At 37.6% G+C, this 17,603-nt stretch overlaps 1 protein-coding gene across 1 annotated transcript in view; it reads right to left on the bottom strand.

The window, feature by feature from the left end:
* The window catches only part of pfas (phosphoribosylformylglycinamidine synthase), a 31,287-nt gene extending 13,882 nt beyond the window's left edge, over window positions 1-17,405 (bottom strand). Inside the window, exons 1-16 of the mRNA XM_079830730.1 lie at window positions 17,226-17,405; window positions 15,145-15,272; window positions 12,197-12,329; window positions 12,008-12,113; window positions 11,719-11,917; window positions 9,620-9,725; window positions 7,186-7,326; window positions 6,977-7,101; window positions 5,876-6,004; window positions 5,653-5,784; window positions 5,433-5,561; window positions 4,515-4,588; window positions 4,235-4,391; window positions 4,076-4,137; window positions 3,829-3,990; window positions 3,631-3,735 (exon numbers count right to left, since the gene is read on the bottom strand). Coding sequence (XP_079686856.1) covers window positions 3,631-3,735; window positions 3,829-3,990; window positions 4,076-4,137; window positions 4,235-4,391; window positions 4,515-4,588; window positions 5,433-5,561; window positions 5,653-5,784; window positions 5,876-6,004; window positions 6,977-7,101; window positions 7,186-7,326; window positions 9,620-9,725; window positions 11,719-11,917; window positions 12,008-12,113; window positions 12,197-12,329; window positions 15,145-15,272; window positions 17,226-17,368 — 2,031 coding nt within the window. The 5' untranslated portion in view covers window positions 17,369-17,405. The remainder of the gene's footprint in view (window positions 1-3,630; window positions 3,736-3,828; window positions 3,991-4,075; window positions 4,138-4,234; window positions 4,392-4,514; window positions 4,589-5,432; window positions 5,562-5,652; window positions 5,785-5,875; window positions 6,005-6,976; window positions 7,102-7,185; window positions 7,327-9,619; window positions 9,726-11,718; window positions 11,918-12,007; window positions 12,114-12,196; window positions 12,330-15,144; window positions 15,273-17,225) is intronic.
* Window positions 17,406-17,603: the final 198 nt, after the last annotated feature.

Raw genomic sequence — 17,603 nt, 5'->3', positions numbered from 1 at the left:
ATATTCTACTTAACCTGTTAATGATGTCTTGATTTTTTCATGTATGTTTAAATAAAATGACAGACACTGTGTATAAATGATTATATTTCAACAACGAATTGGATGAAAAACTATTTTATAATTAGATTTAGAAGTTATTGCAAAAACTGCCTTATGTGAAGTGTACATGTTTGTGTATGATGTTATTTGAGTGTTGATTATTAGACCTAAAAATACATAGCAACTGAATTTAGGCTAATAGTTTGGGCTCTGTTGTTAACCTTTAATATTAATGTGCAAGTAAGGGCTCCCTATATAGTTTAGAGCAATATATTCAATAAACTTTTAGTTATAATTTAATTCATTTAAGGACAGACTTTTTTTTCAGTAAACCAATAAAAATAAATAAAAAGCCATTTTGTAAAACTGCTGTACCGAACCGTCAGTTTTGTGTACCGCTACACCCCTATTCTACAGTTAACATATGGGCTATGGCAGTCTTTGCTTTGATACACTATTATGTTGAAGGCCTACAGAGAAAATAGTTTTATCTTTAAGCAGTTGCACTTGTTCTGAATGCACTTTCTTGTAGTAGTCCTACAGAGAAAATTTTTAACCCTCATATGTCCTTAGTTTCCTGTTTACACTCAGTGCATTTGGGGTCAATATGACCCCAAAATTTAGAGAATGATTGTAAAAAAACTATACATTTTTAATAATACATATAATATATTATTTATTTTTTTTACTTCTCATCTATACAGTAATGCTGTGTTTTTGGATATACAAAGTACTTTTGTACCTATTTACCACACAAATCCTCAACTATACCATTAGCTTGCGTGTAAAATATTAATTTTTTATGAAAAAAATACTTAAATGATGATCTAAATTAAAAATAATTTGTTTCTGGATATTTATCTAGGTGTTAGCTGTACAATTCTGCCATCTGTTGGTCAAAGACAAACCTGAAGGAATTACAAATTAAGAAAGAAATTGTTTTGTCCATTGAGACCCAGCAGAGGGCCATAGAGATCCATTCATTTTACTGGATGTGGCCAACTGCTCGTATCATAACTTTTGTGATACATTTTGTGAATTTATACATGCATAAACATTATACAAGACATTAAAAATAAATATTCTTTCAAATAGTAGAATTTTGGTAGTTTTTGATGCGTTTTGAAATGTCTGTTTTTACAAAATACCACAGAAATCGCCACAAGAAACACCTAAAGTTTCACTTGAATAAAGCAGGTAATCCAAAGTCTCCAGGAGAGTGTATTTCATTGTCATACTGCCACAGAATGAACTGTGTGCAGGACACCAAAGACCCTCTTTTGTGGGAACAATTTCTTTGTTTTCAAAACAAAGTTGCAGCTCTTAGATCTCAGAGTAAACTTTCTCAAAGTTGAACAGGTCAGATGCCTTTCATCTCTCCCTTGCTCTCTCTGCATGTGTGTGTGTGTGTGTGTGTGTGTGTGTGTGCATGCATTAGGTCTCACTGATTCACTCACACGTCTTCTACATTTGATAGCTGATTTCATTTGACAAATGATTTCATTTGCTGATTTCTGATTTCATTTGACAAACTCCATACAGATGCTCTCTGTGACAGTCACACCTCTCTCTCTCTGTGTGTGTGTGTGTGTGTGTGTGTGTGTGTGTGTGTGCGTGTGCGCGCGAGTGTGTGTGTGTGTGTGTGTGTGCACACGTGTGTGTGCCCGAGTGTGTAAATTAGGTCTCACTCCTTTTATCTTTGTTCTGCATTTGTGGCTGATTTTATTTGTCTGTGGCAGTTATACCTGTTTGTGTGTGTGTGTGTGTGTGTGTGTGTGTGTGTGTGTGTTTGAGTGAGCATGTCTTTTCTACATTGCATTTTTGCTCTAGTACCAGGCCTTCATTTCTGTGTGGAAATTTTCAGATTTATGCTGGAATTATTGATTTTATTTGTCAATTTCTAAAAAAAATGCTTTCAATTGGAGTCACACCTGTGTGTGTGTTTGTGTGCGCGAGCATGTGTGTGTGCAAGTGATCATGTTCGTTCCACATTACATTTGTGCTCTAGTACCAGGACTTCGTTGTGGTATGGAAATTTTCAGATTTATTCTGGATTTATAGATTTTTTTTGACAAATGAAAAATAAAAAACACATTTTTTTCGATTTTCCCATTCATTTCAATGTGGGGTCATATTGACCCCAAAGGTCATGAGTGTGACTTTTTTTTTTTACATGCCTTTAGAACAACCGAATCAAGCCCAGGTTTTTTGTGTGTGTATAGATAGATAATTTAGAAAAAGTCACAAGATTTCATTCCACTGAGATAAAGGGAACCATTATTTTTAACCAAAGAAAAGTCGATTGGGGTCATATTGACCCCAAAGCACAAATGAGGGTTAAATGCACTAGACCTAAATGCACTTTGTTTTTATGAGAGAACATTTAATTTAAAAACCTTTCTGTAGGCCTGTACATTATTATTTAATGTACAAATGAGTGGGGTCAAGTTAAACATTTTAGTTTGAATTTTATTTTATACTGTGCATTGTTGCAATGTGCTAAATAAATATTGGCATAACTTGTAATTGATTTATTCTTTGAAACGTTAATATTAATGTATGCAATTGCAATGCCTTGATTTTAGTAAAGTTAGTACACAGTCATAGCCATAAATGCTATGGTACTAATATTTGGCATAATTTATTTCGGTGTTTCGGTTTTCGGCTTTCGGCCTTGGTTTCCTCTTTTTCGGTTTTCGGTTTCGGCCAAGAATTTTCATTTCGGTGCATCCCTAATCTTAATGTTATGAAGAATACTTTTTGTGCGCAAAATCAAACAAAAATAACAATTTTATTCAACAATTTCTTCTCTTCCACGTCTCCCATGCAGTTCATGTAATAAACATAAACATGTGCAACCATTGGCTGACACGGTTCACGTGAGCACAACGACGCATGCGTGTGATGCTGTGAGCTGGCCAATCAGTGGCCAATACCAACCCGGCGTTCTGATGTAAAAGCAGGAAGTGCTGCACTGTGTTAACAACATAAACAGCGTAGGAGACGGACATGGAAGAGAAGAATTGCTGAATAAAGTCGTTATTTTTGGGGGGGTTTTGCGCACAAAAATATTCTCATCATCATCTCAATAAAGTTAAAGTTGAACCACTGTAGTCACATGGACTATTTTAACGATGTCTTTACCACCTTTCTGGGCCTTGAAAGTGGCTATTACGTTGCAGTCTATGGAGGGGTCAGAAATCTCTTAGATTTCATCAAAAAGATCTTCATTTGTGTACTGGTTTGTATGTAAACATGCTCACTGATACAGAAAATAACTCCTTTGTCCATTGTAAATTTGGTTGGCTACATTGGCTACAAGGATCAACACTCTTACACAGATACACACCGGAGCATTTGAAAGAAGGCGTCTTTCAACGTTGAACACTGTAGCCAATCAGAGACATATATGTTGTGCATGTGAACACGATGGCCAATCAGAGGTGTATATGAATCCGATCAACAGTGATCAAAATGCTAGAGGGAAACACTGGTATCATCACATTTTAAAATTTGAATACCGACTTGGTATCGAAGTCAGTAATTTTGACAACACTATAGTAGAGATGCCAAAATAGATTGTTTTTGCACCTTCTGTGGCATCTTTCCCAGGACCCAATCCAGCTCCAGATCCACAGGGCTCCGCCCACTATCAAGCCCATCGGTCTGTTTACACAGGTCGTCCACCAGCACGATCTATAGAGCAATATATGCACAGAATCCGAAAGTATCAAGAAGTGTCCAAAAATACACTTGTAACTACAAAAAGCCACAAACAGTGAGACTCACCTTGCCATCACCGGTTATCTTGCCGACAAAGTCAACAGGACATTTCTCCCTCTGACACACCCTCTCGAGGAAGCTCCGGTCAGAGGGGCGGAGCAACAGAGCATTACTCTCCTGATACTCCGCCCCCCACAGCTCCAAAACACTGAGGGTGGGGTCACCTCTCTGAGCATCAGGGTGAAATATGTATGTGACGGATATGAAACACTGACACTAAAATCAAGATACAGATGTTTTGATAAGATCTCACCTTGAACTTGCTAGTATAGATAATGGCACCAGCAGGCTCACTCAGCTCCTTCAACACATTACCTGCACAAATAACATGAAGAGAGTTTTTTCTTCAGAAGAGCAACTGTTGTCAAATATAGTGTGTGAAGGGAAATAGCACATTTAAAAACACCCCTACCATTGCCTCCAGCACCCTGGTCATGAATGCTGCAGATGGGGTTTCCTTCCATTCGCTCCAGGCAGGCCCTGAGAGCCCGGTTCATCTTTTGCTCCATTTCAGCGTCTCCTCTCTGAACCGCTCCAAGATCCCTGGCACTGGAGTTATCACCTTGAACCTACAATTATACACACACGCACACACAGATTAAGTTGCATTAGAATATGAATAATGATGCAATACACAAGCATGCCCTGTAAACACAAAGAAAGCACTTGTTAATTTCAAAATGTTGGTGTACCTGTACAGAAGAGGCAGCGCCTCCGCCAACACCGATCCTGTACACAGGACCTCCGATTTTCACAACCTCCATACCTGCCGAGAACAAGAGGAAAGAACAGAGGAATGAATAAAGAAAAAGGGCTATTTGTATACACTACCGTTCAAAAGGTTGGTTTTAGGTACTCAATACTTCTATTCGGCATGGATGCATTAAATTGATAATAAAAAGAAATGTTTCTTGAGCACTAAATCAGCATATTAGAATGATTTCTGAAGGATCATTTCTGATGCTGAACATGCAGTTTTGCCATCATAGGAATCCATTATTTAAAAGAAAAAACAGCTATTTTAACTTGTAATAATATTTCACAATATTACTGTTTTACTTTATTTTTTATCTGTCTTACTCAATTTTTATTTCATTTTTAGCAACTTGTTTTATGGGTGCAGTGTGTAAATTTTAGCGGCATCTAGTGGTGAGGTTGTGAATTGCAACCGTCCACCGCTCACCCCTCCCTTTCGAAACACATAGAGAAGCTACGGTGGCTATCACAGGACAAATATATCGTCTGAGACAGCTGAGAGTAGCTATCGCTCTGTAGAGCAGTTTGTCCTGTTAGGGCTACTGTAGAAACATGGTGGCGCAAAATGGCGGCTTCACTGTAAGGGGACTCGCTGTGTATGGAGATAGAAACGGCTCATTCTAAGGTAATAAAACATAACGGTTCATTATATAAGGTCGTTATACTCCACTGAAAACATAGTTATGTATATTATATTGCATTTCTTGTGTGTATTGATGCTTTGGCAATATTTTATGTTTAACAACCAAATAAATATGTTGAAATTGACTAGAGCGAGGGAAAAAAGAAAGATGCCAATGTATGAGCAATCAACTCTATTATGGTGCATCAGGTGTATCTTTTTCCTCACACACCTGCTGCAGCCTGTTCCTTCTCCACGTGCTGGTCCTCAATAGAGCCCAGCCCACCACTGAACATGATCGGTTTGATCCACTCCCGCCGTTCGCCGTTAGCCAATCGCATTCCAAAGGAACGAGCAAAACCTTAATGGGAAAGAAAATGACAGATAAAGAGCTGTAGATCCAAGCTAATAACCGCACATGAACAGATGGCCACAGTCCAGCTGGGTTTCACCTGCTAGAACTGGCTCCCCAAACTTATTGCCATAGTCGGAGGCTCCATCACTGGCCTCTATGGCCACCTGGAGTGGAGGAGCAAAGCTGGATGGGTACTCCCACCCTTCCTCCTCCCACGGGAGCACAAAACCTGAGAAGAGAGAAGATATCTGGTATGGGGAAGTGTTTTAAGGGCACTATTCAACTAAGTGGTTGAGGTTCATTATGAAACCTGGGCTTACCTGGGATGTGCAGGTTACCAAAGCAGTAACCAGCAGTGCCTGCGATCACGTGACCACCCTTTCCAGCACTCTGCACATCTCTGATTCGCCCACCAGTTCCTGTGGTGGCTCCGCTGAATGGAGCAACACCTGTTAGAAAGAGCATTTTATGACTCAAATATGAACTACATTATTGTTTTTGTCATCTAAAACTATTACGTTTTTCACTGCTAGAGGTCACCTATTCAAAACAAAGGTGGAAAGGGGTCAGCATGGGCACCCTGACTGGTCATACGCAACAAACTGAGATGATCTGTGTATTCTGACACCTTTCTATCAGAACCAGCATTAGCTTCTTGAGCAGTTTGAGCTCCAGTAGCTCGTCTGTTTGATCGGACCACACGGTCAGCCTTCGCTCCCCACGTGCATCAATGAGCCTCGGCCGCCCATGACCCTGTGGCCGGTTCTCCACTGTTCCTTCCCTGGAGCACTTTTGATAGAGACTGACCACTGCAGACCAGGAACACCCCACAAGAGCTGCAGTTTTGGAGATGCTCTGACCCAGTCGTCTAGTCATCACAATTTGGCCCTTGTCAAACTCTCTCAAATCCTTATGCTTGCCCATTTTTCTTGCTTCTAACACATCGACTTTGAGGACAAAATGTTCACTTGCTGCCTAATATATCCCACCCACTAACAGGTGCCGCGATGAAGGGATAATGTTATGCATGATCGGTGTATATACATACATAGATGCCTCAGTTTCTATGGGACGCTGTACGCAAGCCGTCCCCCATATTGGAACGGTCAAAAGTCGGTCCGTAAACACCATATATATATATATATTTTTTTTTCTTTTCCAAAAAATATTTTAATATTTTACTTATTGATCATGTTTTGAGTATTAATATGGAAGCTTGTTTCCTCGACACAATAAAACATAAAAAAGGTAATTGCGACTTTCTCACAATTGCGAGAGTTGTGAGAAAAAAAGTTGCAATCTTTTAAAAATGTTATTCTGTGGCAGAAACAAGCTTCCATATAATAGCTATTTTAATTTCATTCAAATTAATTTACACATGTGTTCAAAAGTGGGCAGATTAAATGTATTTAGGGTCAGACCGGTGGGGAAGTTGTGTGTCTCTGCAGTGAAGATGACGTGTCTGGTAGCATGTCGGGTTTCATACGGACTGGCCTGCACAGGGTTTGTGGGATACATGCACTCCAGCTCCATGCCTTTAATACCACTACAAACACACAAGAACCACACATTGAGACTTCCTGCCAAAGTGCCATTCCAAAGAGTTGACATTCACGGTGAAGCTCCTAACCTGCTGTTGTCACAGAATTTGATGACATTGTTCTGGTTGCTATGGTGCTGAGTGCCCATAATGAGGCTGAAGAGCGTCTCCTTCTGCTCTTCTCCATCGATGATCATTCGCCCTCGGAAGAACCAATGGCGGCTGTGCTCACTGCAAGACAAACAGGGCATTAGGGGGCATTAGGGGGCTAAGCATTGAATGGTGCAATGGCACCTATTGTATCCATTAGTTTTCTTGTTATTATTCTACTTCCGCCATTGCAGCCCATAGAACCATATGATAAAAAGTTGTGAAATTTGGCACACTGATAGAGGACAGTCCAAACATTCACCACAGCAAATTTGGAGTCTCTAACTCAATCCCTCTAGCGCCACCAACTGTCCAAATTTGCACTCACGTATATGCTAATAACTTTTGAACCATGAGGGCTAGAAACTAAATTCTCTGATTCCTTGGCTCAAGACGATTCGTTTGCACCCTATGACGTAATTTTCCGCAACTTTTTTCGAACTCCTTTCTAGACATTTCATCCAATTTTCACTCTACAGACCATGCTGGGAAAAAGTTATCAAAAGCTTTTTGATAAACCCAATTATTCTCGAATAACACGCAAACGAATTTGATGAAGAGCACGCCAATTTGGACGCAAGGCTATATCTCCGCAACGCTTTAGCGTATTCCAGACTAAACTTGGTACGTCATCCCAAGCATGACCTGAGGCTACATGCAGCGTTTCGCTAGAGTGCCACCAACTGGACAGGAGATATAAAAAAGGCTTTTTTTGCTTATAACTTCTGTGTGAGTCGAATGATACCCGATTTTCCCATATTAACTATTGTGGGCGTCGTCCATTTTTTATTTTGTCCTAAAATGCTGTATTTTAAGAACGCATTAGCGTATCGTTACAAAACTCGGTATGTGTCATCGGGATCGTGATCTGAAGGTACTCAAAGAGTCAATACAGTGCAACCAAAAGTTATAATGTAATTTTCAAAAATGCTAATAATTTTTGATTAATTTGGCCTATTTTAATCAAACTGGCCTTGATAGGTTACTTGGGTCATGCTGAGAACAATGTTACCAATGCCACATTTGCTCGAACTTGCTTTCCGCCATTTTGAATTTCTTTGAAAACCTACTTTTTCTAACTCCTCCTAGACTGTTGGTCTGATTTTCACCAAAATTGGCTCAGATCATCTTAAGACTGGCAAAAAGCTTTTCGATAGACCAAACCATTCTCGAGTAACACATCAACAAAATTGGTTGGCATGATGCCAAGCTGATTCTTTGTCTGTAACTCTGCAACGCTTTGGCATATCAACACCAAACTTTTTATGTGTCAGTAGCTATGTTTCCATCCACCTATTTTTATGCGAATTTTGGGATATCGCATCAAAAAATGCTGAATGGAAACGCCAAGATGCGCATAAATTCTAAAAATGTACATAAAAAACTTTTTTTTCTATCCGATACGAAAACATGCGCATAAACTAAGATGGAAATGCATTATCAAATAAATTCCTTGATGCGCATATAAAAAAATCATGTGACTTTCGCGATGTAACAGCATAACTGTAGTAACCAGCGGGAAAATCTTGTTTGCAAAACATCTGAAATGCTGTTTTGGTCATTCAGAAGTCTGTGGTCAAAGATGCTCGGTATATTTCACTCCTGTCTTACATGACTGCGTTCCCAAACAGCACATCTGCCTCTGAAAGCAGTCTTCACAAGTTTATTGAGACGCACAAGTTTCTCTGAGACGCAAATCATTTATTATATACGAAAATGATTATATATGGTGGCTTCTCCTATGTTTCTTAGTGATTTTTTAGAGGTAGTTTATCAGGAAGTGACGATTATGTTCTCTTCGACTCACTGGATGGAAATGGTGCTTTATTCGCAAATGTTTTATGCGATATTGCATATTTGCGCATAAATTACATTTGCAACTTTGGATGGAAAGCTTTCCTGTAGCTCACACAGTAGAGCGTGGCGCTAGCAACGCCATGGTCATGGGTTCGATTCCCAAGGAAAGCAAGAACTGACAAAATGTAAAATGTGTACCTTGAATGCAATGTAAGTGGCTTTGGGTAAAAGTGTCTGCCAAATACGTAAATGTAAATGGAAACATAGCTACTGTCACCTCCCACACCACACCATAATAATTTGATAACAGCACCACCTATTGGTCAAAAGTGATACACAAGTTAATCATTTACAAGTGATTTTATTTGTGATATTTATGTCATTTTGAGAAAAATATTTAAAACATTTCTTTAATTACTCATTGTTGCAATTATCCTGAAGCTCACAGCCATGCTTACATGTCTCACTGGTCCTTTTTGTGCTTGGCCCGGATATTTTTTTTTTCTATATTGGTTTCATATTATTGCAGATAAAAGACACCCTTTCCTATGGGGTTAATTCTCTGGAGACCACACACCTGTTGGACTGAGCCAGATCAAAGCATTCGACACTGGTGGGATTCCTTTTCACTCTCTGGAAGAGTGCAGTGTAGTAGTCCAGATCCCAAGAGTCAAACGCCAACCCTGTTCATACACGGAGAGAGACAAACAAACAGCAACCACAAACATGAACTTAAGAAAAAGATGATCAGAAACCAATTCAAAACCTGCTAAACTGACCCTTTGCTAAGCTCAGCCTCCCTCCCTCGTTAATGTTGCTGACTAAACAAGCTTTACAGGACGTCCTATAGGAACATGATCACAAGCCATAACATTAGTGTAAGTGAACAATGTATTCCTAATGTATTCACTATGGTACTCTTACTATTGACACTACAATGACATATGTCAACTTAATAACATTAACAGGGTTTCTGCAGGTTTCACCAAATCAAATTTAAGACTTTTTGAGACCTTTTTAAGACCATTATGAATTAAATTTAAGACCTATAAAAGGAAATGCAGTCACAAATTTACTTGCAAAGTAAATTAATTTATTCAAATTGAACAAATCGATAAACTTGCGCTTACGCATAACTCAATTCCACCAGGATTTTGTGACTTTTTTTGTGATTTTTTTAGATCAAAATGACTTGAATGATTTTGTGGTGGCAATTTCCAGACATTTGCATTTTGTTCATAATTAGGACACCACATTTATCATATTATGTAAGATGCACAACAGCAACGCATGACAATATAATAAAAAACTAAATACATAAATCTTGTTTATTTTGGTTTAGGAATAATGCAGGATCTAAAAAAAATGCATGTTGATTTTTCATTATATTTAGTAATCGCAGAAACACGAAAAAACTGGAGGACTATTAGCTGAAGAATAAAATCTGTTTTATGTGTCTGTGGTACAATCTGAAAGAGACTCCAATAACACGAAAGCTGATTGACTGCAATATAAGCTGCATGTTGGTCTCATTTGTAGTCGTATTACAGCAAATTATATTTGGACTAATTAAACATTCTAAAGTGCTGCAGGATTTCAAAGAGCATTAGAGCTAGCGTTACATGGACGTAGGAAAATCAAGACCTGTTTAAAAGGATTTAAGACATAGAACAGAATACTTCAGCGAATTTAAGACTTTTTAAATAGAAATTCTACACTTTTTTAAGACTTTTTAAGACTCTGCGGGAACCCTGATTAAAAAAAACACTTTAAAAACACAATGGGTAACATTTATCATCATTATAAGTGACCCAGAAACAAAGTTGTGTAGCATCTTTTGGTAATATCAATACAATTGGAGATGCTTCCTAAACATACACAATTGTTCAAAAGTTTGGGGTTGGTAAGATTTTTTTATGTTTTTGAAAGAAGTCTCTTATGTTCACCAAGGCTGCATTTATTTGATCAAAAATACATTAAAAGCAGTAAAATTGTGAAATATTATTACAACTTAAAATAACAATTTTCTATATTAATACATTTGAAAATATAATTTATTCCTGTGATGGCAAAGCTGAAATGCACTCGTCTTCAATCACATGATCCTTCAGAAATCATTCTAATATATGATTTGCTGCTCAATAAACTCATATTAATGTATACATTTCTCATTAATGTTGAAAATGTTGTGGTGCTTCATATTTTTGTGGAACGTGTGATACATTCTTAATAGGCTCAGATAACTGTGTAACATTTAAAAGTCAATTTCACCTGATTGTTCATTTCTATCCCTGTAGGCCTTCACTAATCTGATAGACAATGAGCTCTGTTGTAATCCACCGGTCATTCATTCTCTCTCTCCCTTCACACACCGCGTGATCTAATCAAATAGGCTCCCCTTATCTCGTGACATCTACTCTTCCTCTAATCATGTTAAGTGTCATGTGACCTTAAAATACTGGATGATTATGTGCTGAAGAAACAGTTGCAGATCTCATCACTGTGAGTGTTGACAACACACACTTTTTAGGCATTTGATTGAATCCCTATTCAAATACTCAGTACTCTTTAGTGTGATATAAGATTTTGGTCGTATCGCCCACCCCTAAAAATCATATTATCAAGTTACTTTTTTGTTAGTGGAAATGTGGTACAGACTCCAAACACGTCTCTTACCAAGTTCATCATTGGCCTTCTCCAAGGCAGCACGACCTTTCCCCAGAATGTCCAACTCAAACACTTCCTGTGGCCGAATATCAACGGCGAATGATGTGATTGGCTGGGAGTAAGCGCATTCTGTCATACTGTCATACAAGCAGCAAATCAGTCTCTCCATCTCTCCGTCCTTCATTACTCCAGTATGTCCCTCCTGGGGCTAGATGGGGATGAAAAAAGAGAGCTTTTAATCAAAATGGGTGAGAAAAACTCACTGAAACGTAAAGCTATTTAAAGCTATTCTCCTGACCTTGATGAGATGCCTGCGGGAGAGCTCCACTCTTGTCACCCGGTTCAGACCCGCACTTCGGCAGATGGACACGGCATTGGTGGACCATGCAGTGGAAAAGTTCAACCTACAGTGTTTAAGATATAATGATATAAGTTGCTGTAAAATTTACAATGCCATACATCATGATAAAGCAGTGGCAGAGGTTACCTGGGTCCAATCTCCACCAGTCTTTCTCCATCCGCTGGTTTAAGAGTGGGCTCCTCTGACAGATTGACAGAATAAGGGGGACTAAACAACCAGCGCAAAACACCTTTCTGCTCCACGCTTAAAGTGTCCGAGCCTGAGAGAGAAAGAGACGCAGATGAAGAGAGGACAAATCGAATTTGTTTAATAATTGATGCAACATCGACACTGTTATTGAACTGAACTGTATCAACATTGAACAGACTTGAGCTGAATAGTGAGCACGTTTACATGCACACCCGGAAGCTGATAACTCACAAATATCAGCTTATTGAAATAACCAGTTTTCCCCGTTTACATAAAAACCAGTAAACTGACAATGCAAGTAAACCGCGTTTACATGACTTTTATTAATCAATCGGATTATTTCCTTGTAGTGACTTCAGAAATAATAATTTCTTACTTATCTGACTCAAAGTATTCCATGTTATGTCAGTTGTGATGTTAAATAAAGCTTACAACGTGTCAGCGGGAAACTTACGACTCATATATACTCTCTCGTGCCGTTACAGATGCAGCGTTTTGACTGAACCACTTCGAGAGATGAGAACACATTTTTACAAATTTCTGGGTCTTAAAAGGGTCTGCGTTTGTGATATATTTCCTTCTTTCTTTCATGCAAAATGCTCGCTCTGTCTAGATGTGTTTAAATCTGCCCAAAGTATGCGTTTCTGTCCCCCCTCACACATGCCCATTTCATTAAGCCGACAGAAAGCAGGTTAATGCGTTTACATGCTGCGGAAAATCGGGGGAAGAGGGAAAAAAACGACCTGTTCTGACCGGTTTATGCTTAAACAGTTTATGACCTTACTCCGATAAAAGAAAACGGGTTACCGCTAGGGCTGTGCGATATTGAAGAAAAATGCGATCTGCGATATCCTTGTTAAATAATGCGATATTCGATACGATATTGCTTTAAGTGTGTAAAATCAATTTCTTTCCCCAACTGATATCGTTCACTTAAAGCATAACCAACTGTGTTTACATGAATACTCATCACAACTGTGTGTGTATTTGACAGTTCGAGTGTGAAACAAGACATGAAAAAAGAACGGCTTGTGCGCACGTTTTGGTGTGTGTGTCAGACAGCACAGGCATGCAAGGAGATGTTTTTTGCAAGTTATTGCGTTTAATAACTCTTTTTAACGTCAAGCAAGTCACATAAGTAACAGTCATGTGCTCAGTCTATTCTCTGCTGTATGCATCGACCTAAAACGTACACTTTTCACAATGTTGAAGTAGCCTATTAAAATCATTCAGATATTGCCTACCCTTGCGATATGCATATTGCGATATGTACATTTGCGATATTTCTATATATTGCGCAGCCCTAGTTACCGCGTTTACATGACCATGTTCGTTGTCGGCTTATTAAGCATAATCGGCTTAAGAACGTGCATGTAAACGCACTCAATGAAACTCTTGCCTTCTGTAGAATTGCTAATGGCTGAATTGAGTTTGCTTCATAAAAATTTGGTCCAGTTAGTTAACATTAATTAATGCATTAACTAACATCAACTAACAATGAGCAAGACATTTGTTGCAGTATTTATTCATCTTTGTTAACATATTTTGATTTTAATAATGTATTAGTAAATGTTGAAATTAAAGGCACAGTATGTAAGTTTGGCCACTAGAGGTCGCTTATTCAAAACAAAGGCGTGGCTTGATGATGGCGTGAGTGAGTGTGGAATCATGGGAGTTGTAGTCTTGACTCTTCACCTCCACAGCCGATGGAAAGGAATCCGACGAACTCGGGCAGAAATCATGTTCATGCATGAGTGAATGTATTAAAGTTTTATTAGCGTTACGCTGGTATGAAGCAGGACGTGCTAATGCTAATGAGAGAGATCTGCGCCAAACACCGTCTCTGAGCTTTTATTCTGCTTATGCTGCAGTCGCCGCTTACGCTCTTTTCGTTGTGTGTGTGTGGGAACGCAGTGCTGTTTTACATGCTTAAAACAATCACACTAAACACATCTGAGTGTGTGAGAGTTATGTTATAACGTTACTCTGAGCGTTCACTCTGCGGCTGCTATGAGACACTTGTTCACTTTGCAGTATCTAGATCGATATTAGAATATCATATTAATAAACACAGGATGACTAAATGACTGTTGCTCAATGACATGCAGTTAATTTGAACATATATTGTGTGATGGAGAAAGCTCTCTCTGATTATGCTGTTATTAAAATAGTGTCTCTGAGGTAAAAACGTCACTCGCGGTGAATCAAGAAAACAAGCGATTCAAGCAATAAGACTAACCGTGTTGAGCTGTAGAACAATGAGCAGTTTCTGTTGATAAATGATCCAAACAGTTGCTCGTCTGTCTAATAAAACACACACTTTATTAAAGCGCCTTTGGTGTTTTCATGGTTTCTACAGAAATCAAGGGTAGTACGAATATGACGTTATTGACAGGCGATGGTCATGGTCCATGTCCTGGTTAAAATTGCTGATTTCTCTGGATTGAAACATTGTTGGAAATGTTTGAGATAATGCAAGTACACAGGACAACAAAATATATAACACTGTTCAAGTGGTTTTTGGATATTTTAATCGAACAATCTTACATATTGTGCCTTTAACATCAACTAAGATTTATAAATACTTTTATAATAATAAAAGTATTTTTCATTGATATAGTAAACTGATGTTAAAAAAATGGAGCCTTATTGTAAAGTGTTACTACTAATGAACTGCGACACTGTCATTGAACTAAACTGAATCAACATTGAACTAAATTAAGCTGAATAATGATATTTTTTTAGCTGCTTTACAGCTGAAATTGTATGTTTCGTAACTGAAGAACATCAATCTGTATTGTGTAAAGTGCTGTATAAATAATTGTGAATTTACACGACAAAGAGCCACACAAATTTAACACCATTTCTATACTATATTCTCTCACCATCCAGCTCTACATTGTAGCAAAGCTCTGTGGTTATAGTAACATCTGGATACAGTTGTGCGATCCTTCTTAGGACCCGGCCCTCCCCGGTCTCCTCTCTCCTGTAGAAGCGCACGACTGGCATGATCCTGAGGGAGAGAGAGAGCATCCACAATAATGAACTTTTTTCACTCCGCATAATCGGGCACATTTCCTGACCTACCTTTAATTTACCAGCAAGTCAAAAAAATCTCAGCTTGGTCAGAAATCAGAAGATCAGCTTTAGAGTGCTTTCACACAACGATTTTTTCTTGATAATGAAGCTTACAGTGTACACTAATAAATACAGACATAATCATGAAATTAAAGAATAAAATATGTATAAGTATAAAGATGCAGGTTAAGTTAGAATAGACATATTTACAGTCAGAGCTGGATAGTAACTGATTACATGTAATCTGGATTACATAATCAGATTCCAAACATTAAGTACTTGTAGATTATATTACATTTTAAAATACTCGTATTCAGACTAGCTACTTTTTATTGATTACATGTTATTTTCACAAAGGCAGTCAAATATTCATAATTCACTGATTCTCTCGACTACTTATTTTTTTATCTTTTCCTTTGTAAAAAGACTGCTTGTGTACATTCAGAAGCTCTTCCAGTTTTGTAGAATTGCACACACAGATCAGCCACTGGTCATGTGATATAATCAGTGAAAACTGACACACACACACACACACACACACACACACACACACACACACACACACACACACACACACACACACACACACACACACACACACACACACACACACACACACACACACACACAGCGTTTGATCACTGGATTTAAAGAAATAATTTCACTTTGAACAAGAGTTTCTCAACATTGCATTTCTAATCAACTCCTGATTCACACATTCATTATTATTTTAATTATTATCACTCAGTTTCAGAGAGTTATTTAACCATGCATTAATGTCTTTGGAAGCTTTTGTCTTTCAAACACAATATAATGTACATAGTCACGCAATTTCATATTTACATGCAATGCAGGGATTCCCCAAGTATTTAGCCAGCTGAAATTGGTTTCTTTGACCTAATATATTTACTTGAAGTATCCCTGAGATTTTAGTTAGTAAATTAGGTCATTAATACAATTCTTAAGTCAATAAAAATAATAATAACGATAAATAATAAGTTCACGGTTCTCTGATGTCGGTTAGTAGTCACATGACATGCAGGCAAACTTATAAACTATTAAAAATATATATATTATTAGTAGCGTTTTATTTTGAATTATTTATTATAAATGTAAAATATTCATGATTTAATTACTTAATATTTTTTCGTTAAACTCACGAACCCCAAACCCTTACGTAATGTAATATTTAATACACTTCATGTGGTTTGATAAAGACATTTTTTATATATTTTCTCTCTCTTTGTATTTTTATATCAATATGGTACACGATTATTCTACTCAAATCAATGTGATAAACAAGTTAGGTCAAAGGTAATCTAAAAGTAATCCAAAAGTAGTCAGATTGCCTTAAATATGTAATGTAATGGATTACGTTACTAACAATTTGTGTCATGTAATTTGGAATCAGTAATCGATTACAATCTGTAAGTGATCTACCCAGCTCTGTTTACAGTGTTATGAGTAATATCAAACAAAATAGGGGTGAATTTGACAAAATATTGCACATTTACTTATGAAAAAGTTTTAGACTTTTAAGGGGAATTTGTATCAGTCAGGGGTCAAACACAGGAGTCACCCATTTAGTTTTAGTAAAAGAAAAGTGCTTTACATTTGAATGGGTTAGATTTAAAAAGGAAAATTACACGAATAAATGAATAACACTAAGACAAACACTCTCACTATGCATTGTTAACAACAAGTAGTCATATATTGGTGTTTTTATACTACTATACGACGTACTAACAGCCTGATATTATTTACAAACCTTGAAGTGCCTCTTATATCACAGCCAGTTAAAAAATAAGTAGTGAAATTGCAACTTAATAGCAAATAAAAGTGTTATTGTTAACACTTTCTGCTCCAAAATGGTGAACAAGTATCTTACTTTCCGGTTGCTGGAGTAGTCCGCAGGTTAATATTAGCCGACTCTGAGGTGATGTTGACCACTGACTTCAGGAACACAACACACACGTGTGTTAGTGGGTTAAACACGAACCTTCCGCCACAATGAGCACACTCTGTGCGCATGCGCACAACAATGTGTTTGATCAGGGGTTTTATTTTTTTATTTTGTATTTATTTTTTTACAGTTTATGTGTTATACATAGAAACAGTACTGACAGTATGTCACCTGAATGGAAACAATACATGAGAATATTAATTTTAAAAAAAGCACTAAAACGTATAAAAAAAGACTTTATTTTAATTTAAATTTTATTTATTTAACCGTCAACTTGCCATGTGTGGATGTGAAGTTGGGCAC

The sequence above is a fragment of the Gobio gobio genome (genome assembly GCF_949357685.1).
Source record: "Gobio gobio genome assembly, chromosome: 12".
Lineage (NCBI taxonomy): Eukaryota > Metazoa > Chordata > Actinopteri > Cypriniformes > Gobionidae > Gobio > Gobio gobio.
The sequence above is the reverse complement of the archived record's forward strand: the minus strand, read 5'-3'. Positions and strand labels throughout refer to the sequence as shown.